At 44.2% G+C, this 27,980-nt stretch overlaps 1 protein-coding gene across 1 annotated transcript; it reads right to left on the reverse strand.

Annotated features, from left to right (window-relative positions):
- Positions 1-5,259: 5,259 nt before the first annotated feature.
- Positions 5,260-23,658, reverse strand: GOT2 (glutamic-oxaloacetic transaminase 2). Its single transcript, XM_056525405.1, has 10 exons — positions 23,467-23,658; positions 14,247-14,403; positions 13,043-13,171; positions 12,900-12,959; positions 11,633-11,794; positions 7,380-7,484; positions 7,065-7,215; positions 6,798-6,963; positions 6,574-6,724; positions 5,260-5,785 (listed from the first exon to the last, which is right to left on the reverse strand). The coding sequence occupies exons 1-10, from the start codon at positions 23,544-23,546 to the stop codon at positions 5,663-5,665; spliced, it is 1,284 nt and encodes a 427-aa protein (XP_056381380.1). The 5' UTR covers positions 23,547-23,658; the 3' UTR covers positions 5,260-5,662.
- Between the last annotated feature and the right edge of the window lie 4,322 nt (positions 23,659-27,980).

Consider the following 27,980-nt stretch of genomic DNA (forward strand, 5'->3'; position numbering starts at 1 on the left):
TATTGAGGATAAACCACGCCCTGGCATCAAAGGGGTTAATTTCATCTGCCCTGCATCACACCCAGGCCCGTTGCTACAGGACAGGCAAATCAAGCATTTGCTTGGGGCCCCGAGCAGAGCCGGTGCTTGCCCGTCCTGTAGCGATGGGGCAGTTCCCCCCATCACTATTAAGGACATCCCTATGGCCCCGCGTTAAGTTTAAAAATGCAGGGGCCGCCGGGACGTCACTGACGTCCCATGCGTGCGCCCATAGCAACGGTGGCGCAGAAGACCGGAGCATCGAGGAGGAAGACGTGCACTGGCCAGCTTGGTAAGTGACCGGCGAGACGTCATCTTCGGTGTTCCGACCACAGCTCCTCCGGTCCCAGGAACTAATGCTATGGCCGGACCGGAGGAACGGTGGTCTGAGCACTGAAGTGGGGCAGTACACAGGCATACAGCCTCCAGCCATACACTGTATATGGGACTTTTTTTTTAAATTAACACGTACCAGAAAGTTAAACAGATTTGCAAATTACTTCTATTAAAAAAATCTTTACCCTTCCAGTACTTTTAAAGCAGCTGTATGCTACAGAGGAAATTATTTTCGAATTACTTTGTCTTGTCCACAGTGCTCTCTGCTGACACCCATATCAGGAACTGTCCAGAGCAGCATGTTTGCTATGGGGATTTTCTCCCGCTCTGGACAGTTCCCGATACGGGCATCAGGTGTTAGCAGAGAGCACTGTGGACAAGACAAAAGAGAAATGCAAAAAGAAAAGAATTTCCTCTGTAGCATACAACTGCCTAAAAGTACTGGAAGGGTAAAGATTTTTTAATAGAAGTAATTTACAAATCTGTTAAGTTTTCCACCAGAGTACCCCTTTAAGGCCATCTGTCCACCAGCTGAAGCTCAACAGAAGATGGGTGACCCAAACCATAGAAGTCATTCAACAATAGAATGGCTAAAACCGAAGAAATTACGCCTTCTAGGATTGGCCCAGTCAAAGTCCTGACATCAACCCGATTGAGATGCTGTGGCATGACCTCAAGAAAGCGATTCACACCAGACATCCCAAGAATATTGCTGAACTGAAACTGTTCTGTAAAGAGGAATGTTCAATAATTACTCCTGACCGTTGTGCACGTCTGATCTGCAACTATAGGAAACGTTTGGTTGAAGTTATTACTGCCAAAAGGAGGTTCAACCAGTTATTAAATCCATGGGTTCACATACTTTTTCCACCTGACTGTGAATGTTTACATGGTGTGTTCAATAAAAAAAAACATGGTAACCAAATGCCGCCAGGCACTGCCATATTGCTCTCTCCTGGACACCCTCGGGGCCCTTCACCCTCATCCCCCTCCTGGTCCTCCTGGGTGCACACCCCTCTACATCCACAGGCACCCCAACAGCCTCACTCAGACCTCCCTCCACCTGGCTCCTGCACCCTTGCTCCCCCCCCCCCCCCCCTGGCCATCCCAGCCTACTGGACACCCCACCGGTGTTCCGCCCCTGCTCTCCTGCCCTTGAAGCCTCCAGCTCTGCAAGTGTCATTCCTGGGGCTTCAGCTCAGGGAACCCCCCCAGCCACCATCTGACGATCGTTTTGTCACCCTCGCTGACCTCAGGTCCCTGGTTCTGTCTTTACCTACTAAGGAGGACTTTTCTTCATTAGCTAGACAGATGGTTGCGGAGTGCAAACCAGGAATTCCCTTCCCTCCGCTCGGATTTCTCTGCATTGTCCACCAGGGTGGACACGGTGGCATCTGCGCAGGATTCAACTTCAGTATCCCTCCAGAAGGTGGTGCAACTTCATTCTGATCAACTGTTCACCTTGCAACAACACCTTGACGATGTGGAAAATCGTAACAGAAGGAATAACATCCCCATTCGGGGATTGTCTGAGATGGTGGGCGCCGAGGAGTTAACACCGCCTCTACTGTCCATCTTCAATGACCTCCTGGAGCACACATTGAACTTGACCAAGCCCACTGGGCTCTTCGGCCACCCTCCTCTGATGATCAACATCCCAGAGATGTTATTTGCAGAGTCCATTTTTACGCAATCAAGGAGGACATTTTGAGGAAAGCGCGTTCCAGACAGCAGGTCTTGTACAAAGATGTTCCGGTTCAATTGTTCCCTGATCTATCCAGACATACCCTCGCCCAGAGAGCTGCACTGAAGCCTGTCCTCGAACTCCTCCGGGCTAGGGACATTCCTTATCAATGGGGCTATCCCTTTGCCCTCCACGTTAGCAAAAATGGCCACACGGTCTCCCTCAGTACACCTGATGATCTACCTGGTTTCCTGCAGGACGTGGACATGGCCTCCGTCAATCTCCCAGATTGGCCTTCTCTGTTCTCAGCTGCCCCGAAGCGTCCCCTTCAACACTCTCCCCTCCAGCCCTCTAAATCTGCTTGCCAAGGTCTCCCCCCAAGAAGTGCCCGGCGCCAACGATTGGTGTCTCGATGGGAATCGGTCCCATCCTCATCAGCACGACATCCAGCTGCTACTTGAAGCTCTTATATTGGTGACTTTCTCCACCTGTGCCTTATGCTTTTTTTTGGGGGGGGAAGGTTGATGTGTGGTGTAGGGTGGGGGTTGGGCACTGATGCCTGGTTTTACTTGCATATGGTCTAAATACATTACCTGATTGATGTCTTCTAGGTTCCATTTTAAAAAGAAAAAAAACATGGTAACAATTCTGTGTTTTATTAGTTTAACCCCTTAAGGACTCAGCCCATTTTGGCCTTAAGGACTCAGACAATTTAATTTTTACGTTTTCATTTTTTCCTCCTCGCCTTCTAAAAATCATAAGTCTTTTATATTTTCATCCACAGACTAGTATGAGGGCTTGTTTTTTGCACGACCAGTTGTCCTTTGTAATGACATCACTCATCATAAAATGTATGGCGCAACCAAAAAACACTTTGTGGGGAAATTAAAACGAAAAACGCAATTTTGCTAATTTTGAAAAGGTTTCGTTTTCACGCCATACTATTTATGGTAAAAATGACATGTGTTCTTTATTCTGAGGGTCAATACAATTAAAATGATACCCATTATTACATACTTTTATATTATTGTTGCGCTTTAAAAAAAAAAAAAAAAAAAATCACAAACTTTTTAACCAAATTAGTACGTTTATAATCCCTTTATTTTGATGACCTCTAACTTTTATTTTTCCGTATAAGCGGCGGTATGGGGGCTCATTTTTTGCGCCATGATCTGTACTTTTTTTGATACCACATTTGCATATAAAAAACTTAATACATTTTATAATTTTTTTTTTTAATAAAATGTATTAAAAAAGTAGGAATTTTGGACTTTTTTTCGTTCACGCTGTTCACCGTACGGGATCATTAACATTTTATTTTAACAGTTCGGACATTTACGCACGCGGCGATACCAAATGTGTATAAAAATAAAATTTTTACGCTTTTTGGGGGTAAAATAGGAAAAAACGGACGTTTTACTTTTTTATTGGGGGGGAGGGGATTTTTCACTTTAAATTTTTTTTTTTTTTTTTTTTTTTTTTTTAACACGCTTGAATAGTCTCCATAGGGGACTATTCATAGCAATACCATGATTGCTAATACGGATCTGTTCTATGTATAGGACATAGAACAGATCAGTGTTTTCGGTGATCTTCTGGTCTGCTCGATCTCAGACCAGAGCAGGAGACGCCGGGAGCCGGACGGAGGAAGGTGAGGGGAGCTCCGTGCGGCATTATGAATGATCGGATCCCCGAAGCAGCGCTGCGGGCGAGCCGATCTTCATTCAAATCGCGCACTGCCACAGAAGCAGGGATCTGTATTGATCCCGGCACCTGAGGGGTTAATGGTGGACGCCCGCGAGATCGTGGGCGTCGGCCATTGCCGGCGGGTCCCTGGCTGCGATTAGCAGCCGGGATCAGCCGCGCATGACACGGGCATCGCTCCGATGCCCGCGGTTATGCACAGGACGTAAATGTACGTCCTGGTGCGTTAAGTACCACCTCACCAGGACGTACATTTACGTCCTGCGTCCTTAAGGGGTTAAGCAGACTGTCTATTGTTGCGACTTCGATGAAGACCAGATCACATTTTATGACCAATTTGTGCAGAAATCCGTATAATTCCAAATGGTTCATTTTTCTTGCAACTGTATATTTACATTGTGGTCGTTCAGGGGTTAAATGGGATTCTGCTGCTCTGTTCACAGGGCAGAATTTCCGTGTCAGATGTTTCTGGCACAGAAATTATGATTCTGGCATCCGCAGAAATAGTTCTGCCGAGTCTACAAGGAAATGCAGTGCCATCTATGAGACTGCATATTTCCGAGCAGGCCTAGCACCCAGTTAGTCAAAGGTGCGGAATGTCCACACCCGTTTTTCACCCATGTAAACATTAGCTTAGAGTAAGGAAATCCCAGTCCATCAGCTGCAGTTGCTGGTGATAGTAGGGGAGATCAAAACTTGTGCAGAGGAAGAGTTGACCAGTTGCCCATAGAACCAAATCTGGTTCTCATTTTTCAGAGGCCTTTCTATAAATACTACACTTCCTCTGCACAGCTTTTGATAAATCTCTCTCTTCCCCCCCCCTTTATAAAGGACCAACTGTGTTTAGTATTCACTAGCTTAGAAAACTTGGAGATGTTTAAGCAGATGGGTGACATTCATCAAAACTTGTGCAGAAGAAAAGTCAACCAGATCACTTTTTAATTTTTGATATTAAGGTGTAATGACCAGTCTGGTCTTTGAGATGGGCATCGCCAACCTCCCAATTTACTACAATGAGTGTGGGAAGGATTAAAATCATCAGAAGCCTAGGGGAGACCGATGTGCTGTGTCTTGTGTTGGTCACTACTGAATTGCCTTTTCTTTTGCAGCATGAGCTAAGGCATTATGCCAGATCTTATGACCATAGGCTTAATACAAAAGTATTAGGACAGGAGTAGAAAGAGTGGGTATATTAGAATCTTTGACAAAGCAGGTCTTGTAACCAGTCTATGTCCTTAGATTCCAGTAGAAGACACCTGCTCTCAAAGCTGATCCATAGTGCTGCAATGTAGACCGCATCATAGCTCCCAACAACATAGCCAAAAACCAGAACCAGTGTAATACAGCAAACATGAAGTTTCATTTTTCCAGCATGGTAGTCATGACCCACCTGACCTCCATACAGAGGTGGGTCTGAAGTGTGCCACCATTTGTTCCTTCAGTTATCCTGATAATAGCAATAAAAAAAAAAATAAAAAAAAATAGTGCGTACCAATCAGACCAGTGGTGGGAAATCAAACTCTGCAAAGATGGACTTTATTGAAACTAGAACATTCAAAGCTTCATGATTCCCTCCTTCCCAAGTTCAGCACCCTGACACTTTAAGATGAGGGGGAAATAAAACAAGGCCCAGGATGAACCCTCCCATGTACAGGCCTGCTGAGTTGCAACTACTACATGGGCTGAGGAGAGCAGAAGACATTGACCAGGTGGTTCCATCAATTGTCTGCCTTTCCTCTGGAAGAATTTCAGGCACACAAACTAGACAGAACACTGCTCATGGAGGGGTAAGACTAAACAACTTTGGCCTGTAACAGTTCTAAGAAGGTGCCAAGTAAATACATTAGAAATTGGTTGGAAGCTTCTCTGCACACCAGTCAGGGTGACGGGAAGAATATGTCTGGAGAGGAGATGGTTCTCTCACTTTGAGACCTGATGAATGGCATGAGCAAGATAACCAACGTTTCCTGATGTGACACCAGCAACAGAGATGCGGCCGTCTTTGGTCATGTAGATTGAGAAGTCCTTCGTGAGACGTTCCACCTTAGGGAGAGAACAGAGTAAATACAAAAAACAAGAACCTCAACTTGTATGCAAGGTTCAGTTTACATTACATTCCTGCCCCCATTAATCGTATCTATTCACATCCAACTAAAAAGAATGCTGATGTATACCGTTAACTGAAGCAGCAGGCCCCATTCACTTCTATGGCCAAACAGTCCCTTAGCGACTCCGTTCAGGATGCAAAAGTGGTGGTTGAGCAGACTCAAAAGCAGGGATTGTTGCGCTTTTGAAACAGCGAATATATTCCATATGAGTAAGTGCATGCTCTGATTTAATTTCTCTTCGTTGTTGTGATATTCCAAATGGAGTCATCTAGTGTCTTGGAAGTAAATGGGGTCTTCTGCTCCAGTTATGGGATGCATATGAACACAGTTAATGGGCAGGAATCATCCAATAGAAGGGGCTGCAACCTCTAACATCTGATTGTTACAGCATATCAGTGTAGAAATAAAGCCTAATTGTGACATCCAGAATGAAGATTTTTAATGTTTACCTCAGACACAGCCTCACCTACGGGACAATTTGTGACACCACAACTGTTGTCACCACACTGCACCTCTCCAATAAAGTTACATTAATGTATCGATTGCTTTTTTTTTATTTTATTTTTTATGAGGGCCTGTCACATTAAAGTGACACATGACTCAAGAATTCATCATGTCTGTTAAGTTCTCCAGTAAATTATCTGCATTTCAGAAGGAAGAACCACAATTCGTGTTTTGACTAATCAGAAAGAAGCAAAGCTTGTGTTTGAGGCTCCCCCTTACCTGTTCTGGACGTAGGCCTGTGAAGCAGAACATGCCAATCTGGTCACTGATGTGCTGCCAGCTGTGGATAGAGCCTTCTTTCTTCAGGTTGGATACCAGCTGCTCACGCATGCTAATGATGCGATTGGCCATTCCTTTCACCTCCTGCAACCTACAGAGAGTGACATTTTACAACAGGCTTAAAGAATGGAGTCTTCTGAAAAAGTATTTGTTATCCTGAATACCACTCGCTGCGGAGGTCAGGCTGTGTCAAGATAGCAGCCGCTATCCTGGCGCCATTGATTGGTGGGTTAGAGTACATGGGACGAATGAGGATCTTCAACTGAGACTCCACCCTCTTTGCTTCATCAGGATCACTGCAGACCACTGTGAAAGCCCCAACACGTTCACCTGGAAAAGAGGACACACTGGTCACAAGTAGAGATAAAGCCAATGAATCACAGAATGGCTGGCCTCACACCAGTCCATATTGTCGCTGAAATTATCCTCACCATACAATCCCATATTTTTTGCGTAGGACTGGGATAGCACAACATTAAGACCTTCCTGGATAAAGTGACGGACTGCCCAGGCATCTCTATCAGTGTCTCCGCTGGCAAAACCTTGGTAAGCCATGTCAAAAAACGGAAAGAGGCGGCGGCTCTAAAATGAAACGGAGAGGAGATAAATTGATGCAGGATGTCCTGTGTTAGCCTCTAAACCATAGGGGAGAAACCTTTTTGTATACAATGTGAGTGCCTATATTATAGGACTACCACCAGAGGTGCTTACACACAGTTTACGCCAGAATTTGAACATAGCAGTACCTTGACCACAGCAGCCAGCTCCTTCCACTGCTCCTTCTTGGGGTCCACCCCAGTGGGGTTGTGGGCACAGGCATGGAACAGGATGATGCTCTGTTCTGGAATTTTCTAAAAACATAAAAATTTGGATTAAAAAGATTTAGTAAAGGGTATAGGAATTTAACCCTTTAAGGACCCAGCCAATTTTCACTGTAGGACCCGGCCATTTTTTGCACATCTGACCACTGTCACTTTAAGCATTAATAACTCTGGAATGCTTTTACCTTTCATTCTGATTCCGAGATTGTTGTTTCGTGACATATTCTACTTTACGTTAGTGGTAAAATTTTGTCAATACTTGCATCGTTTCTTGGTGAAAAATTCCAAAATTTGATGAAAAAAAAATTTAAGATTTTGCATTTTTTTAACTTTAAAGCTCTCTGCTTATAAGGAAAATTTATATTCCAAATAAATTATATATTGATTCACAAATACAACATGTCTACTTTATGATTGCATCATAACGTTGATATGTTTTTACTTTTGGAAGACACCAGAGGGCTTCAAAGTTCAGCAGCAATTTTCCAATTTTTCACAATTTTCAAAATCAAACTTTTTCAGGGATCAGTTCAGGTTTGAAGTGGATTTGAAGGGCCTTCTTATTAGAAATACCCCAAAAATGACCCCATTATAAAAACTGCACCCCCCAAAGTATTCAAAATGACATTCAAAAGGTTTGTTAACTCTTTAGGTGTTTCACAGGAATAGCAGCAAATTGAAGGAGAAAATTCAAAATCTTCATTTACACTGGCATGTTCTTGTAGACCCAGTTTTTTAATTTTTACAAGGGGTAAAAGGAGAGAAATCTTCCTAAAATGTGTAGCCCAATTTCTCTCGAGTAAGGAAATACCTCATATGTATATGTCAAGTGTACGGCGGGCACAGTAGAGGGCTCAGAAGGGAAGGAGAGACAATGGGATTTTGGAGAGCGAGTTTTTCTGAAATGGTTTTTGTGGGGCATGTCGCATTTAGGAAGCCCCTATGGTGCCAGAACAGCAAAAAAAAAAAAAAAAAAAACAAACAAACAAAAACAAACAAAAAACACATGGCATACTATTTTGGAAACTACACCCCTCAAGGAACACATCAAGGGGTACAGTGAGCCTTAAAACCTCACAGGTGTTTGACGACTTTTTGCTAAAGTCGGATGTGTAAATGAAAAAAAAATTTTTTTTTTTTACTAAATTGCTGGTTTTCCCCCCACATTTTATATTTTTACAAGGGGTAATAGGAGAAAATGACCCCCAAAATTTGTAACCCCATTTCTTCTGAGTATGGAAATACCCAATGTGTGGACATCAAGTGATCTGCTGGCGCACTACAATGCTCAGAAGAGAAGGAGCGCCATTGAGCTTTTGAAGACAGAATTTGGTTGGAATAGAAGTCGAGGGCCATGTGCGTTTACAAAGCCCCCCCGTGGTGCCAGAACAGTGGACCCCCCCACGTGACCCCATTTTGGAAACTACACCACCCACAGAATTTAATAAGGGGTGCAGTGAGTATTTACACCCCACTGGCGTTTGACAGATCTTTGGAACAGTGGGCTGTGCAACGGACCACTGTTCCAAAAATCTGTCAGACACCTGTGGGGCATAAATGCTCACTGTACCCCTTATTACATTGCATGAGGGGTGTAGTTTCCAAAATTGGGTCATATGTGGGGGGTTCCATTGTTCTGGCTCTATGGTGGCTTTGTAAACACACGTAGCCTTCAATTCCGGACAAATTTTATCTTCAAAATCCCAATGGTGCTCCTCTTCTGAGCATTGTAGTTCGCCCGCCCAGCACTTTACATCCACATATGGGGTATGCTCTTACTCAAAAAAATGGGGTTACAAATTTTGAGGGGCTTGTTTCCTATGTTTCCTTGTGAAAATTAAAAATTTTGGGTAACACCAGCATTTTTGTGAAAAATTTTTTTTTTTTATTTTTCCATCCAAATTCGTCAAACACCTGTGGGGTGTTAAGGCTCACTATACCCCTTGTTACTTTCCGTGAGGGGTGTAGTTTCCAAAATGGGATCACATGTGGGTATTTATTTTTTTGCGTTTATGTCAGAACCGCTGTAAAATCAGCCACCCCTGTGCAAATCACCAATGTAGGCCTCAAATGTACATAGTGCGCTCTCATTCATGAGCTTTGTTGTGCGTCCGCAGAGCATTTTACGCTTACATATGGGGTATTTTTCTGTACTCAGGAGAAATTGCGTTACAAATTTTGGGGGGGGGGGGCTTTTTTTTTTCCCTTTTAACACTTGTGAAAATAAAAAGTAAAGGACAACACCAGCATGTTAGTGTAAAATTTTTTTTTTTTTTTTTTTTTTTTTACACTGACAGGCTGGTGTAGCCCCCAACTTTTCCTTTTCATAAGGGGTAAAAGGAGAAAAAGCCCCCCAAAATTTGTAACGCAATTTCTCCCGATTATGGAGATACCCCATACGTGGCCCTAAACTGTTTCCTTGAAATACGACAGGGCTCTGAAGTGAGAGAGCGCCATGCGCATTTGAGGACTAAATTAGGGATTGCATAGGGGTATTCTATGCCAGTGATTCCCAAACAGGGTGTCTCCAGCTGTTGCTAAACTCCCAGCATGCCTGGACAGTCAGTGGCTGTCCGGAAATGCTGGGAGTTGTTGTTTTGCAACCGCTGGAGGCTCTGTTTTGGAAACACTGCCGTACAATACATTTTTCATTTTTATTGGGGGGTGTATGTGTAGTGTTTTACCCTTTATTATGTGTTAGTGTAGTGTAGTGTTTTTAGGGTACATTCACACTGGCGGGTTACAGTGAGCTTCCTGCTAGAAATTTGGGCTGCGGCGAAAAATTTGCCGCAGCTCATACTTGAAGCAGGAAACTTACTGTAAACCCGCCCGTGTGAATGTACCCTGTACGTTCACATGGGGGGGGGCAAACCTCCAGCTGTTTCAAAACTACAACTCCCAGCATGTACTGAGACCGTGCATGCTGGGAGTTGTAGTTTTGCAACAGCTGGAGGCACACTGGTTGGAAAACCTTCAGTTAGGTTCTGTTACCTAACTCAGTATTTTCCAACCAGTGTGCCTCCAGCTGTTGCAAAACTACAACTCCCAGCATGTATTGATCACCGAAGGGCATGCTGGGAGATCTAGTTATGCAACAGCTGGAGGGATCGCAACTACAACTCCCAGCATGCCGAGACAGCTGTTTCGGCATGCTGGGATTTGCAGTTTTGCAACATTTGGAGGGCTACAGATAGAAGAGACCACTGCACTGATCTCAAAACTGTGGACCTCCAGATGTTGCAAAACTACAAATTCCAGCATGCACAGACAGCAAACAGCTATGTGGGCATGCTGGGAGTTGTAGTTTTGCAAGATCTAGAGTGCTACAGTATAGAGATCACTGTGCAGTGGTCTCTAAACTGTAGACCTCCAGCTGTTGCAAAACTGCATCTCCCACCATGCCCAGCAGCTGTCTGGGCATGCTGGGAGTTTTAGTTTTGCAACATCTGGAGGGCTACAGTCTCAGACTGTAGCCCTCTAGATGTTGCTAGGCAACTTACCGGCTTCCGTCGGATCCAGGGAGCCGTCCTCTTCTGCTGCACGACATCGCAGCCCGCGCCGATCACCGCCGCTGATCCAGTCCCGCAGCTTCCACCGACGGGTAAGTGGATCTTCGGCGTTCGGTCCCCGTCATTTCCCCGTCCTGCCCCGCCTATTGTGGGTGGGCAGAACGGGGAAAATGAAAGTAAACCCCCCCGCCCCTAATCTGCTATTGGTGGTCGCGTTTAGACCACCAATAGCAGAGATAGGAGGGGTGGCAACTCTGCCACCTCACTCCTATCGCTAGAGGGGGGATCGTGGGTGTCTTAGACAACCGCGATCCCCCTTCTATTCCGGGTCACCATAGACCCGAAATCGGCATAAATCGCAAGTGTGAATTCACTTGCGATTTGCGCCGATTGCCGACATGGGGAGGGGGTCCGATGACCCCCCCTGGGCATTTGCACGGGGTGGCTGCTGATCGATATCAGCAGTCACCCCGGCCCGGCCCGGTGCGCGGCGGGGACCGAAATTCCCACGGGCAAGACCCAGGTACAGAAGGCGTATCCATACGCCCTAGGTCCTGTACGGGTTAAAGAGGTGGCAAATGTCACAGCATGTAAACAGGTTAAGTGGACCATGAAAAATAAATAAATAAAAAAAAAAAAAACCTATACTGAGCACCAACAGTCACTTACTGATATATCATCCAGAGCTCCAGCAAAATCAAATCCACATGTCTTAGGGTCATAGTATCGGTAGCCTTTAAGCTCCATTCCAGCATCACGGAATATTGGGGTGTGGTTCCCCCAAGATGGTTTCGGAAGATACACATCACGACTGAACTTGTAGAATCTTTGCTGTAAAAAAAATAAATAAAATAAAAAAAAATAAAAAAAAATTGTCGCACAAGGGATTAGTATGAGACACACCATCCAGACTGTCATAAGATACCAAGTGTGTGGAATATCATGTGACGTGCGGGCGGCTTCTACACTCGGACGTCACGGGAACCGGATACTATCCTTTCCTGGGCCCTCCCATTGGGAACTCTGGACCGGACCTAACCTCTACCCCTGGGATCCATATACCAGTCGCTCCTGATTGGGAAACATTATTATTTTCTACCAACTACCCATCTGGTACAGTGTCACCCATGTACAAGATCTTTTGACTCCTGAGTGGGAATTACCAATCACCAAGGAATCATCAGTTAGCAGTTTATCCATATAAAAGAGTATGCACCATTAACAGAGCTGCCCAGATCTGTGTCACCTATAGTACACAACAAAAATGAATACCTAAATGTACGCACTCTCAAGCTTCTATACATACATTACACATAGCAATCAGGTGTAAGCTCTCCAATGACCCCTCTCTAAGTATTCCTTACTAATCCCTGAGGAGCTACCTGTAGAAATACAGAGTAGCGAAACACGTTGGCTTGTTATGGTTCTACCTATATGTGCATATGTACACCTTAACTATGCTGTACAGACTACTGCCCATGTCCGATATCTGAATACTGTACTACACCCATGGTTATTTTCTACGGGCGCTTCTATTCTGTACCTACCACATGTCTGGTTTTCCTGTAATTTATGTGCATAGCCCCCTACCCTAGGGGTCAGTCTCCTGCTTTATCTTCTTGTTGCAATACTAGAGATATATCCCCCCCCCCCCCCAATCTAACCTAGGGTCTACTAGGAGGTTCCGGTGTAGGCCCAGGTCACTAGGACAGGGGACCTACAGTATTGTCAGGCAGGAAACACAGAAAGGGATAAGACCAGTTGTCCCAATCTAATCTGTTTTCCATAATCATTGATTGTTATATCTCTGTACACACCACTGTCTTGAACCACGTCTACCACTACTATCGTGTTGTAATAAAGTTATTGCAATTGGAATAGGTTGTTCTTGATTGAATATCCCAGCAAGACAGCATTAACCCCATCACCAACTCACGAGGAAGTTTGCACCAACTCGCAGGGATCCTGTTCCAGAAATAGTTTGTACAGTAACATACTGTGTGGGGACAAAGGGGAGAGTGTCAGGACACAGCAATGAGACATTATTCACATAGTTTATGTACTTTCTTGCATACTTACTCGTCCACTCTGGATGACATCAGAGTTTTCACCCAGTGCTAGCTGTGCTGACGCCCGAGCAAATTCTGCCAGGCCAACAATGGGGAGGTATTCCTTATCAAGATGCTTGGCTGCCATCTGTGCCTCAGCCTAACAAACAAGGCATAAAGTCAGGACAATGTGCAGCAGGAGAATTCTCAGGTGCAGTCTGTGTCTGACATAAAAAGGGGTTAGGGTGCATCATCAGTGCAATTATGTAACGGTACTTTGCTTCACTATGACTGCTGACCGTTAATGCTTTTATTCATTGTGATACTACACTGAGGCAGCTAATAGTAAAGCTTGCCTCACTACTGCTGAATTGTCCCAATTTTGGCAGCTCTCCTTCGTACCGCTGGACTGTACCACCCCAGCAGCTCTCCTCCCTACTGCTGGACAGTCCCACCTTGGCAGCTCGCCTACCTACCACCGCCATGGCAGATCATTGCAGAGTATCATAGGTCAGTTTCTGTATTTGCTTTCCAGGTTTAATTCAAAGATTAAGTAAACAGTTTTACTGCTAACAACTGGAAAGGATCAAAGTATAAGAAACATCAGATCCCACCTTTTATATGATCAATGTCCTCCCTGCAAGGATTAGCCCTTTATGTACCCACCTCTGCATGGAGGACAAACATCTCCCTTCCCCATACACTGCTCTAAAGCCAGGATAAACATAAGACCTTGTCCTAGATATCCTATGAACAAGTCACATGCGTGGTCAGCAGACTTTGCTACATTAGTGGCGAAACTACAGTGAACTTGAGAACATGAACACCCTGCACAACCCCAGATGCTGCGACCCCTTAGCCACAAACACCAGTCACCCTGTACCATTGCCACATAGTAACTTATTACATTGTAAACAGTGGGCTATAACATTGGGTGTGTGAGAAGGCCAAGCCTCCCAGATAACACTGTCACCCTGATCTTAGCCCCACAGGATGCAGGGCACACAGGCGCATAACAAGGTGGTATGATAGGAAACTACAGCACATAGCCTCCTGTCCTCAGGTGACAGAGCAAACGAACAGGAAATATACTCTACATGTCCCAGCATGAGGGGCAGCTGCCGCACACAAATGCCTCCACCCAGCACTCCTCTCTGCTGCATAAAGGAATCACTCTATAGGTGGCAGGTTCTCAGAATGCAATGCATGGCACAGGACAGGCAGCCGCTGCTCACCTTCCGCACGCTGCTGAGGACATAGGGCTTTCCATTGTCATCACGATATGCCCCTACACCCAGGTTCATCTTCTTAGGGTTGTTGTCCCTCTTGAAAGCTTCTGTCACACCAAGGATGGGGTCAGGTGGGCCCATCTCAACATGAGACCACCAGGAGCTAAAAAGGACAATAAGCAAAATGTCACAAGTATTTCTTTAATACACCATTTAAGTGAGCCTCATATCAATCCTCTTTGACCTCCCACCAGAACAACAATCCCTCTGAAATACTCTGCTCATTTCACTGTGTAACCATGACCTTCCACATGAGCAGTACTCTCCTGAAATACTCTGTGTTGCTGTGGCCTCTGACTGTTCACTATCAATGTCACAGCTGTAGGTTCTTTGATGGTGGAGGAAAACAAAGGCATAGTTCATATTGCACTGTAGTGTGCTGCACAGCCCATTACACAGTGACAAGACCCGCATACTTACAGTATTGCCCTCTAATTATTGACAGGGTCATTTTTATAGGTGTAACGGGTTCCATTGTGTTTGTTTTCACCAGCATGCACCAATAAATGCATCAGAGTTTGATTATAGCACACTATTGTATGTAAAACCTGGCCTTATGGATCCCTGCTTGGCTATAGCTTTTAGTTAAGGACATGGGTTGCGTTTAGCCTGGAATGAGCAGAGATTTCTCTAAGTGACAGATGGAGCCGGGTATAATGTCAGGGACACACAAGGTGATCTATAAACAGAATCTGGCAGGAAGAGACACCAGAACTCAGGAGCAACCATCAGTCTGTTCCTAACAAGATACACTGTTTTACAGTCACACGAGGACCCTTGCTATTGCCCGTTTTCTTGTGTCAAGGAGTCACATCCCCTGCTCCCTCCTCCATGATCTGACTCCAGGAATAGAAAGACAGTTTTAAATCAACAATCAGATGCCGACCCAGTGTAGAGAAACCCCTCCCTACAAGTGCACAATTCTTTGCTGTTAGTAGGAATTTCTCTTCTCCCGTAGTCAGGTTTGTTTTTCCTTTTCTATAATGCACCCCAAACCTCTGCATATTGAGTAAGGCTGGGTTCACACCACATTTTTAAAATATATAGTTCCTGTATCAGGTTTTTGATAAAAACAGATTCCTCAAAACCTGACTAAACTGTATCAAAACGTGTGTACAAATTTTAATCCATATACGGTTTCAAAAATGATGTACGGTTGCATCCGTTTAAGGGTGGGTTCACACCACGTTTTTGCAATACAGTTCCCGTATACGATTTGAGCGTCAAAACCGTACTCATTGACTTTGTATTGCAAACTGTATGTTAACCGTATCATGCGGTTGCATACGTTTTGTATCCGTTACGGTTAAAACGTTTAATTTCCCGTACTTCAAACTTTAGTCTACTACGGTATGAAGTCCGTTTGAAAAAACGTATTTAAACCGTATCCGTTTTTTATATAATGGTGGTCTATGAGAACTGTATTCAACCGGATACACTTACGGTTACATCCGGTTTTCACAATACGGTTTACGAATCTGCACATGCGCAGTTGCCTCCGAAAGTTCCACCAGCTTCTAGAATCTTCTGGGAGTGTTTTTAGTGTAAAACCGTATGCAACCGTATATCCGTTTTTTATCGCAATACGGTTTTTAACCGGAATCCTGCATATACGGTTGTACAGCATACGTTTCAATATGGTTTGTCACCTGGACCAAAAAACCGTGGTAGGCTACAGTTTTGGGTACATAAAAACCACACAGGATGCAAAACGGACACAACCGGATGCATCTTTTGGCATACGGTTTTCAATGGAGAGTCAATGCATACGGTTTTCAATATGGTTCTGTACGGTTTTCAAACTGAAAATGTATACGGGAACTGTATTGCAATAATGTGGTATGAACCCAGCCTAACAACATTTTAGCCTTCTGTTGCCAAACAGAAGGAAACTCCCTGCATACCGTTATTAATGGATTCAATGTAGAAACTGTAGCAGTAAGCTCCTGAGCTCGCCTTAGTGGTGCCTGCAGATAGCCAGAACATACGGTCAGGTCCATAAATATTGGGACATTTACACAAGTCTAACATTTAGGCTCTATACACCACCACGATGGATTTGAAATGAAACAAATATATGCTTTAACTGCAGACTGTCAGCTTTAATTTGAGGGTATTTACATCCAAATCAGGTGAACGTTGTAGGAATTACAACAGTTTGCATATGTGCCTCCCACTTGTTAATTGACCCAAAGTAATGGAACAGAATAACAAAGCAAACTTCACTATTTAATTCTTTGTTGCAAATCCTTTGCAGTCAATTACAGCCTAAAGTCTGGAACACATATACATCACCAGACAATGCTGGGTTTCATCCCTGGATGCTCTGCCGCCTCTACTGTAACTGTCTTCAGTTCCTGCTTGTTCTTGGATATTTTCCCTTCAGAAAGTGAAATGCATGCTCAAATCGGATTCAGGTCAGGTGATTGACTTGGCCATTGCATAACATTCCACTTATTTCCCTTAAAAAAAAAATAAAAAAACTCTGGTTGCTTTTGCAGTATGCTTAGGGTCATTGTCCATCTGCACTGTGAAGCGCCGTCCAATGAGTCCTGAAGCATTTTGCTGAATATGAGCAGATAATATTTCCCGAAACACTTCAGAATTCATCCTGCTGTTTGTCAGCAGTCACATCAATAAATACAAGAGAACCCGTTCCATTGGCAGCCATAGATGCCCACGCCATGACACTACCACCACCATGCTTCACTGATGAGGTGTATGCTTAGGATCATGTTCCTTTCCTTCTCCATACTCTTCTCTTCTCATCACTCTAGTATAAGTTGATCTTGGTCTCATCTGTCCAAGATGTTGTTCCAGAACTGTGAAGGCTTTTTTAGATGTGGTTTGGTAAACTAATCTGGCCTTCCTGTTTGAGGATCACCAATGGTTTCCATCTTGTGGTGAACCCTCTGTACTCACTCTGGTGAAGTCTTCTCTTAAATGTTGACTATGACACACATACAGCTACCTCCTGGGTAGTGTTCATCTGGCCAACTGTTGTGAAGGGGGTTCTCTTCACCAGGGAAGCATTCTTCGGTCATCCACCAGTTTTCCTTGTTCTTTCGGTGTTGCTGAGCTCTCTGGTGCATTCCTTCTTTTTAACCTCTTCAGGACATGGCACGTATGCATACGCCCTGCATCCCGGTCCCCGCCGCAAGCCGGTTGGGGACCGGACCGGGATGCCTGCTGGAATCATTCAGCAGGCATCCCGTCACATCGCCAAGGGGGGTCTTGAGAAACAGCCCCCCCCCCACCATGACGGCGATCGCAGAAAATCGCATGTCAATTCAGACATGCGATTTTCTGCTTTTCCGGGCTGATCGGGTCTCTGGTGACCCGATCACCCGGAAAATAGGGATGATCGGAGCTGTCAGTGACAGCCCAGATCATCCTGAGGGATAGGAGTGAGGTCGCAGTGCTGCAATCTCCTCCTATCCCCTGCCATTAGTCAGAAATGAATTCTGACCAATGGCAGCGCATGACAGGGGGTTGCCATGGAAACCCCCTTTTTGCCCACCCCTGGATGTCGGGCAGAACGGGGGGGGGGGGGGGGGGGGGGGAGAAGATGGCGGCCGGTACCTGATAAGAAGATGGCGTGGGGACCTCTGATCACGGGAGACATCCAGCGGAGATCATGGCGCAGGTAGGGAGGCGACGGTGGGGGGTTGGGTGGCAGTAAAGTGATCTTTACTGCTGCACTCCTAGTGGTTGCCAAACTGCAACTCCCAGCATGCTCAGACACTTAAAGGCTGTCTGGGCATGCTGGGAGTTGTAGTTTTGCAACATCTGGAGGGTCACAGTTTGGAGACCACTATATACAGTGGTGCCCAAATGGTGGCCCTCCAGATGTTGCCAAACTACAATTCTCAGCATGCCTAGACTGCCCATGCATGCTGGGAGTTGTAATTCTGTAACATCTGTCCCTTCAGATTTTGCGATTTTCTTGAAAATTGCTGCTCTACTTGGACATATTTCTAATTTTTTAAGAAAATTAGAGGGCTTCAATTTTATGATGCCAACATAAAGTAGACATATTGTATTTGTGAATCAATATAAAATTTGGAATATCCATTTTCCTTACAAGCAGAGAGCTTCAAAGTTAGAAAAATGCAAAATTTTCATGAAATTTGGGGATTTTTCACCAAGAAAGGATGCAAGTAACGACGAAAATTTACCACCAAAATAAAGTAGAATATGTCACGAAAAAACCCCATCTCAGAATCAGAATATTCGGTAAAAGCATCTTAGAGTTATTAATGCTTAAAGTGACGGTGGTCAGAATTGCGAAAAAGGGCTGCGTCCTAAGGTGTTATTGTTCCAAAAAGTTGTTTTGGCCATCTCTCTGATGGGTTTGTTTTGTTTTTTTCAGCCTAATAATGGCTTGCTTCACTGATGGTGACAGCTCTTTGGATCTCATCTTTAGAGTTGACAGCAACTGATTTCAAATGCAAATAGCACACTTGAAATTAACTCTGGGCCTTTTATCTGCTCATTGCAATTGGGATAATGAGGGAATAACACACCTGGCCATGGAACAGCTGAGAAGCCAATTGTCCCATTACTTTTGGTCCCTTGACTAGTGGGAGGCACATATGCAAACTGTTGTAATTCCTACAATGTTCACCTCATTTGGATGTAAAAACCCTCAAATTAAAGCTGACAGTTTGCAGTTAGCACATCTTGTTAGTTTCATTTCAAATCCATTGTGGTGGTGTAGAGCCAAAAATGTTAGAATTGTGTCAATGTCCCAATATTTATTGACCTGACTGTAACTATGAAGGGATTTAACCCCTTTTTACATTTTCTTTTTTCCTCCTCGCCTTCAAAAAAAAAAAAAAATCAGAACTATTTTATATTTTCCTCCACAGACTAGTATGAGGGCTTGTTTTTCGCGCAGCCTTTACCATAAAATGTATGGTGCAAAAAATAAATAAATTTAAAAAAAATTAAAAAATAAAAAACACTATGTGTGGGAGAGTTTTGTTTTCACGCCGTACAATTTACGGTAAAAATGAAGTGTTCTTTATTCTTTGGGTCAATACAATTAAAATTATACCCATGATAAAATATTTCTCTATTACTGTTGCACAAAAAATTTGCATGTTTAAAATCCCCCTGTTGAAGACCTATAACTTTTTCGTTTTTCTGTATAAAGGCTCATTTTTTTGCACCTTGATCTGTACCTTTTTTCACACCCAACTGTAATTTTTATTGAGGTTTCAAAGTTTTATAAGTACAACAACAAGTACATACAGAAAATGGAATGCGATAACAACACAATGTCGAATCAAGCAAAGACATCATCAGGCAATAAGTTAAGCACAAGGAAGGGTAGAATCAGCTACCAGAGCGGTCCAGGAGAGTTGCCCACCGGGTTCTAGGATCTGTACTTTATTGATACCATATTTGCTTATATTAAACTTAATAAATTTTTTTTTTTAATCAATTTTCCAAGTTAACGCTATACACCGTATGGTATCATTAACATATTTTAATAGTTCGGATATGTACGCACGCGGCGATTCCAAATATGCATATTAATTTTTTTATTTTACACTTTTTGGGGTGAAATAGGGAAAATGGGACAGTCCCATAGGGGACTATTTATAGCACTCATTTGATTGCTAATACTGTTCAGTGCTATGCATAGGAAATAGCACTGATCAGTGTTATCGGTCATCTTCTGCTCTGGTCTGCTCAATCTCAGACCAGAGCAGAAGACCCGTGGAAGGCAGCAGAGGCAGGCGAGGGGACTTCCGTCTGCCGTTCTGGATGATCGGATCGCTGCAGCAGAGATGCGGGTGATCCGATCATCCATTTTAATGACCGAAATGCTGTAGATGCCATGATCTGTATTGATCACGGCATCTGAGGGGTTAACGGCGGACATCCATGCAATCGCGGATGTCGGCCATTACCGGCAGGTCCCTGGCTGCTATCACCAGCCGGGACCTGCCGCTAATGACCCGAGCATCGCTCCAACGCTCGCAGTTATGTATAGGACATAAATGTTCGTCCATGTGCGTTAAGTACCAGCTCACCAGGACGTACATTTACGTCCTGCATCATTAAGGGGTTAACAGGTGTAAGGCAGGATAATGAATCAGACCACCTGAAATATCTATTATGGAACACAATGCTGAATTTAGGACCAATTATGACCTGATTTTTACATGCAGAGATCCATCGTGTATAAGATTGGGGTAAGAGTCCCATATCTGAGTAAAAACAATGTTCACATGGATTACAAACACTGTACTACTGTGCATTACAATGTGATTATACCGATAATATGAGGGTGGTTGTGGGTCTATACCTTTAACTCCTTAAGGACACATGACGTACTGGAACATCATGCGTCCGCTCCCGATCTATAACGCGGGGCCACGGCGTGGCCCTGCATCATAGCAGGTCGGGCCCGGCCTCTAACAACGGCCGGGACCCGTGGCTAATAGCGCGCAGCATTGATCGTGGTGCTGCGCGCTATTAACCCTATAGACGCGGCGTTCAAAGTTGAACGCTGCATCTAAAGTGAAAGTATGCCGCTTAGCTCAGTGGGCTGTTCGGGATAGCCGCGGCGAAATCGCAGCATCCCGAACAGCAGGAGGGTCCCTACCTGCCTCCTCGCTGTCCGATCGCCGAATGTCTGCTCAGTGCCTGAGATTTAGGCATGAGCAGTCAAGCAGCAGAATCAGCGATCACTGAGAAACCAGTGATCAATGTAATAGATCAGTGTGTGCAGTGTTATAGGTCCCTATGGGAGCTATAACACTGCAAAAAAAATAAAAACAAAACAAAAAAAAAAGGGAAGATCATTTAACCCCTTCCCTATTAAAAGTTTTAATCACCCCCCTTTTCCCATAAAAAAATAAAAGTGTAAATAAAAACAAACATATATGGTATCGCCGTGTGTGGAAATGTCCGAATTATAAAACTATATCGTTAATTAAACCGCACGGTCAATGGCGTACGCGCAAAAAAAATTCCAAAGTCCAAAATAGTGCATTTTTGGTCACTTTATATAATGAAAAAATGAATAAAAAGCGATCAATAAGTCCTATCAATGCAAAAATGGTACCACTAACAACTTCAGATCACGGCGCAGAAAAATGAGCCCTCATACTGCCCCATATGCAAAAATAAAAAAGTTATAGGGGTCAGAAGATGACAATTTTAAACGTATAAATTTTTCTGTATGTAGTTATGATTTTTTCGAGTACGACAAAATCAAACCTATATAGGGTACCTAAGTAGGGTATAATTTTAATCGTATGGACCTACAGAAGATAAGTTGTCATTTTTACCGAAAAATGTACTACGTAGAAACGTAAGCCCCCAAAAGTTACTAAACAGCGTTTTTTTTCTTTCAATTTTGTCTCAATGATTTTTTTTTTCCGTTTCACCGTAGATTTTTGGCCAAAATGACTGACGTCATTACAAAGTAGAATTGGTGGCGCAAAAAATAAGCCATCATATGTATTTTTAGGTTCAAAATTTTAAGAGTTATGATTTTTTAAAGGCAAGGAGCAAAAAACGAAAATGCAAAAACTGAAAAACCTCGGTCCTTAAGGGGTTAATCTAGTCCCAAACACCATCTCCAACCATGGGCCCCCCCCACATCATTAAACTTTGTCTTCATACTAGCCCCCCCCCCCCAATCTCATCTAGTCTCAGACACCCCCCCCCCCTCCCCATCTCCAGCCCTTGGTGCCCATACCTCATCTAGTCCTGGCACCATCTTTTCCATTAAAAAGGTCCACACCTAATCATCCAGTCCAGGCCTAGCCTCCAGCACAGGATTCCACACCACCTCATCAAGTTCCAGGTCCAATATCCAGCACTAAGATCTACACCTTATCTAGTCCCTGATATCCTACCCCTCCTCATCCAGTCCTGGGGATCTGTCACTAGGGGTTCTACACCTCCTCATCCTGTCCTGGAACTTTAGGTTCAACATCTCCCTATCAAGTCCCTGCCCAGTCTCTCTCACTAGTGGTCCTACACCTCCTCACCCAGTCCAGGCCCCTTCTCTAACACTAGGGGGTCCTACATGTGCTCTTAGGCTAGGTTCACCATACAGAATTTCCAAGTGGAATTCCTCTTTAAAATTCTGGTGCAGCCAAATGACATTGCGGATTCCACTGCACAGTACACATTATGGAATTTCAGTTATGGACATTCTGCTTCTAAATTTCCGCCACCGGAAGAATGAGCTCTCATAGTGACTAAGATACAATGCCGTCTATGGGGACGGCAATGAACTAACAGTCCTGGGCTGCATTTGGAATCTCCATCCAGAGGTTTTTCAGTGTGATCCTACCTTCACATTAAGGAGATTTAACCACTTCATTACTACAGACACCAGTAACAAAAGTGATGTATGAAGAAGTCCATGGGAAGATTTATCAAAGCCTGTACAGAGGAAAAGTTGCCCAGTTCTCCATAGTAACCAGATTGCTTTTACTTTCCAGAGGCCTTTCAAAACTAAAGAAGCAATCGTTGCTATGGGAAACGCTTCCTCCGCACATGTTTTTCTAAATCTCCCTGTATATCCTGAGTAGTGATTTAACCCCTTATAGTGTAGGCAGCTGGAGTCCAGCCATGCCAATATAATGATGTAACCCCTAGTGTTCCCCATGACCTTGAAACACCCTTGTCACCTGGCAGAGCCTGTAGGTAGGATGTCGGTGCAGGATTAGACTTCACCTAAAGACCTTTGGTTTCTCCCTCTCACCTGGTAGTGAAGGGGTTACACCAGCCCCTTCCTGATGCACATCTTGAGAGCAGAAGAATCATTAAGAACCAATAACTGGAACATGAGAAACAGGAGGGACCCTACATGTGATGTGATCATTACTATGAGTGAGAGGAGTGTGAGCTGCAGTGACCTCTGCGATACACTGAATAAGACTACGGACCCCCAACCCGGGGCACCCACACTGGGGCTGCAGTGTCCTCCACTATAGCGCACTAGATCTGCACTTCAGCAGCCAAGGTCAACACCAGGACAACACAATGTAGCGGATTATCAGCTCTACTGGGCAGGTGGGTACCTGGTGTGTGAGCGCAGGCATACCACATGTCACGTGGAGGGAGAGTGTCAGCTCCCCAGCCCAGACTTCACTCCCACCCTCCCCGGCCGGCAGCACACTGGGGCCTTTACCTGGCTCTTGTCTGCAGGGCCCCAAGACAAGGCTGGAAGCGGGCAACCCCGGCCAACACACTAGACTTCAGGAGAGCCATGATACCAGGAGGAGAGAGAAGGACGACTGACAGAGGCCGGTATAACAGGGTGACAGGACAAACCCGCCCCCCACCAGAACAGCAGACTGCTTCACAGCGCTCTCTGCAGGAGAGGAGGGAGAAGCACAGGAGAAGGCAGCGTGCACATCTATACAACGCCACCTGGCGGGGAGGAGGGAGAAGAACAGGAAAGTGGCGCTGTGAAGCCAATTCATATGCACAGTGACACAGCGCCACCTGCCGGAAATGAAATACAGAAGAACGGGAGAAGGCCGTATTCAGAACCACAGACAAAGTGACAAAGCGCCACCTGGTGGAAAGGAGGGAGAAGAACGAGAAAGCGCCGTGTACCGATCCACCGACACAGTGACACAGCGCCACTTGGCGGCGAGGATGTAGTAGAAAGGAAAGACCCTTATTTAGATCTACAGACACAGTGACACAGCGCCATCTGGTGGGAAGGAGGGAGAAGAACGAGCGAACGCACAGACGCAGGAACACAAGAGCACCTGCCAAAGATGTTGAAGTGAGTTTCTTATTAGAGTGCCCTTCTGCCCACTTTGACGCTGTTTTTTTTATGTCCAGAACCACTTTGTGCCAGGCTGGACTTAACTAAGTTTTATACAGGACATCTGGTTGTTGGCAGGGACTCAAGTAATTTCAGCCTTTTATAATACATGTCTGCCCATTTTAATGCCCATCCTTCTACTTAGAATCTCTATGGGCTAAGCTGGACTCCACAGACCTTGATTTGGGGCATTTATCTCTGTGTTGGAGGTGAGAGATCAGTGGCATAAAGTCAGTTAGCCAAGAGTCACAATTAGAGATGAGCGAATTTACAGTAAATTCGATTCGTCACGAACTTCTCGGCTCGGCAGTTGATAACTTTTCCTGCATAAATTAGTTCAGCTTTGAGGTGCTCCCGTGGGCTGGAAAAGGTGGATACAGTCCTAGGAGACTCTTTCCTAGGACTGTATCCACCTTTTCCAGCCCACGGGAGCACCTGAATGCTGAACTAATTTATGCGGGATAAGTTATCAACTGTCGAGCCAAGAAGTTCGTGACGAATCGAATTTACTGTAAATTCGCTCATCTCTAGTCACAATGTTATTTGCCCAATTTGATGGTCATTTCAGTGATAACTACACCCTGTTCCAACAAGGCTGCGACGTCAGTAAGGTGGTGGTGGAGTCATGTTTTGGGCCGGAATCATGGGAAGAGAGCTGATTGGCCCCTTTAGGATCCCCGAAGGTGTAAAGATGACCTCTGCAAAGTATGTGGAGTTTCTGACTGACCACTTTCTTCCCTGGTACAGAAGGAAGAACTATGCTTTCCGTAATAAAAGCATCTTCATGCATGACAATGCACCATCTCATGCTGCAAGGAATACCTCTGCATCAATGGCTGCTATGGAGATAAAAGGAGAGAAAGTCATGGTGTGGCCTCCATCCTCCCCTGACCTCAATCCTATTGAGAACCTTTGGAGCATCCTCAAGCAAAAGATCTATGAGGGTGGGAGGCAGTTTACATCCAAACAGCAGCTCGGGGATGCTATTCTGACAAATTCAAGCAGAAACTATCCAAAAACTAACAAGTTCAATGGATTCAAGACTTGTGAAGCTGCTATCAAATAAGGGGTCCTGTGTTAAAATGTTACCTAACCTGTTAAAATGTTTAAAATGTTAAAATGTTGTTAAAAGTTTTATTGAAATAGCTTTTGATTTCAGTAAATATGCTGCAGACACAACAAATGACAATTTTCAGTTCTTTACAACCTATAAAGTGTTTTGAAACTTACTGTGCGTAATAATTTGGAACAGTACATTGTAAGTTTTTTATGTTTAAAAAAAAATACTGTTATTAGAAGGTTTGTTCAATAAAATTGGACGTCATGGCTCCACCCCTCAATGCAAACTTATAGGTTTACATTGAGGGGCGGAGCCGTGATGTCACAACGCCCCGTCCCCGTGTGATCAACAGTAATCAGACCCGGAGCGAACACGCTCCGGGGACTGATTATAACGGGGTGCGGCGTGCAAGATCACGGGGGTCCCCAGCGGCGGGACCCCCGTTATCAGGCATCCTATCCCCTATCCTTTAGATAGGGGATAAGATGTCTAAGCGCCGGAGTACTCCTTTAAGAACTTGACTCCACCCCATTAAAAAAAAATAACAAGCAGATCTCAGGGACCAGAAGAAATGGGAAGTCTAAGTGGTCTGTCAGGAACTGCATCACCTCACGCCAGAATGGAGCACCACACGGACATCTCCAAACAGCATGAAGAAATGTAAACTATAAATAGTATATATAACACTAGCACAAGAGAAGAAACAGTTGTGTGCGCCACCTGCAGCTGTTTTTGTATGTGTGAGTCCCTGTTTCTCATACAAAGCAGTAGTGTACCAACAAAAACCAAAAAGCGCTGGATGGGACTTATGATATATGTAATATAGTTATAGCATACCTGGAGGAGGTAATGAAGCTGGCAGCAGGGAATAAAGCGCATGCGTGACTTAATAATTTTCTGAGGCTGGAAAGATATACATAAAATTACTTGGAGAGTTGTGTACAAAATAATTATAAAATTATAATATGTTTGCTAAAAGGAGGTGCAAACCTGGCATATAAGGTGCATGGTATGGCGCGGGACTGATGCAAAGTGCAAAGGGGAGCAATGGTAATGGAGCCTAAAAATGAAAAACAATAGGATATATATTATATATTCCTAATAGAAAGGTGTTCCATAGGTATTGCTAGGCATTTTCATAAGAAAGCATACATTCAATAATTCTTACTATAAGATATGCAATATATGTTGCCTAGCTAGGGTCCTGCCCTATATTTTTAATAAATAGATCCTCAGTGAAATCGAGTGAATGTAACAAGTGCAGCAATGTGTGACTCAATACAGTAAGTATTCATTTATAACAGATATCATGTGCGCCAATGTGCGCCAATGTACTTGCCGGTGATACGTCTGAGTCCGGTCTGCAGGTAAGTTCTTCCGTTGGAGTAAAGTCCTGTGGTGCTGCGGTAATTCGCTTCAATGGGGGAGCGGGAGGTGTTTTGCTAGATTTGTGGGAGTACGCCCCGGCTGGTGGCGTCTCTACCGCAGTGTCTCCGGCTTGAGAGTTTCGCCCGATGTTTCTGGCTGTGCATGCAGTGACGTCACTACAGAGATCGTTGAGGACCAAAAAGCAATCCAACGCGTTTCTGAGACAGCGGCCTCCTAAGTCGGGGATGTAGAAATGTCCCCTCGTCCATCATACACTGAAAGCAGAGATCCGAAGGGGAAACACCAATGCCTTTCAGTTTCACAGGGGTATAATATAAATGTAGTGATTTGATCAGCAAGTCTCTGGCGCTAACCACCGTAGCGTAGTATGTCCGCTCCACTTCCTTCCATTGCTCACCAGACAAAGTAGGCGCATCAAAAACCAGCAATTTGAACTTCTTTTTTTTTTTTTTTTTTTTTACGCCATTCACTGTACAGGATCATTTACATTATATTTTAATAGTTCAAACATTTCCACACATGTCAAACATGTTTATTCATTTTTTTTTTTTTTATTAAACACTTTTTAGGGTAAAATATGAAAAAGGGGTGATTTACATATTTATTGGAGGATGCTGCCCTTTTTCCCATTTTCTAAACAACTTTTTTTAACCTTTTATTTTACACTTTTTATGTCCCCATAAGGGACTATTTATAGCAATCATTAGATTGCTAATACTGTTCAGTTCTATGCATAGGCATAGCATTGATCATAGCATTGATCAGTATTATCAGCGATCTACTTCTCTGAAGACCCCGTGAGGACATCTGGAGGCAGGTAAGGAGACCTCCATCCACCATCTTGGCTGATCTGTTATGTTTGGCCGTGCCACAGTTGCCGTGATCAATATTTACCACAGTATCTGAGGGGTTAATGGTGGAGATCAGCACAATCAGTGATGTCCACCATTACAGGCAGGTCCCTGGCTGCTGATTGCAGCCGGGATCTGCCGTGCATTAAGCGAGTGTAATGTCTGGGCTAGCTTCATGTCCAGGACCTATATGTACATTTATCTCCACTGTCCTTAAAGGGGTACTCCAGTTTTTTTTTTTTTTTTTTTTAAATCAACTGGTGCCAGAAAGTTAAACAAATTTGTAAATTACTTTTTAAAATCTTAATCCTTCCAGTATCAGCTGCTGTATGCTCCAGAGAAAGTTCTTTTCTTTTAAAATGTATTTTATGTCTGACCACAGATTTACAAATATGCTTAACTTTCTGGAACCAGTTAGGGCCTATTTTTGTGGGACAAGTTTTGCTTTTCATCGGCATTTTATTTTATCATATAACATGTTACAAAGCCAGAAAAAAAATTAAATGTAATGCAAGAAGATCACTGGAGCAGGTGAGTGGAGCTCCAGCTGCCATCGTAACTAATTG

This window comes from Hyla sarda, chromosome 6 (assembly GCF_029499605.1).
Source record: "Hyla sarda isolate aHylSar1 chromosome 6, aHylSar1.hap1, whole genome shotgun sequence".
In the NCBI taxonomy this organism is placed as follows: Eukaryota; Metazoa; Chordata; class Amphibia; order Anura; family Hylidae; genus Hyla; species Hyla sarda.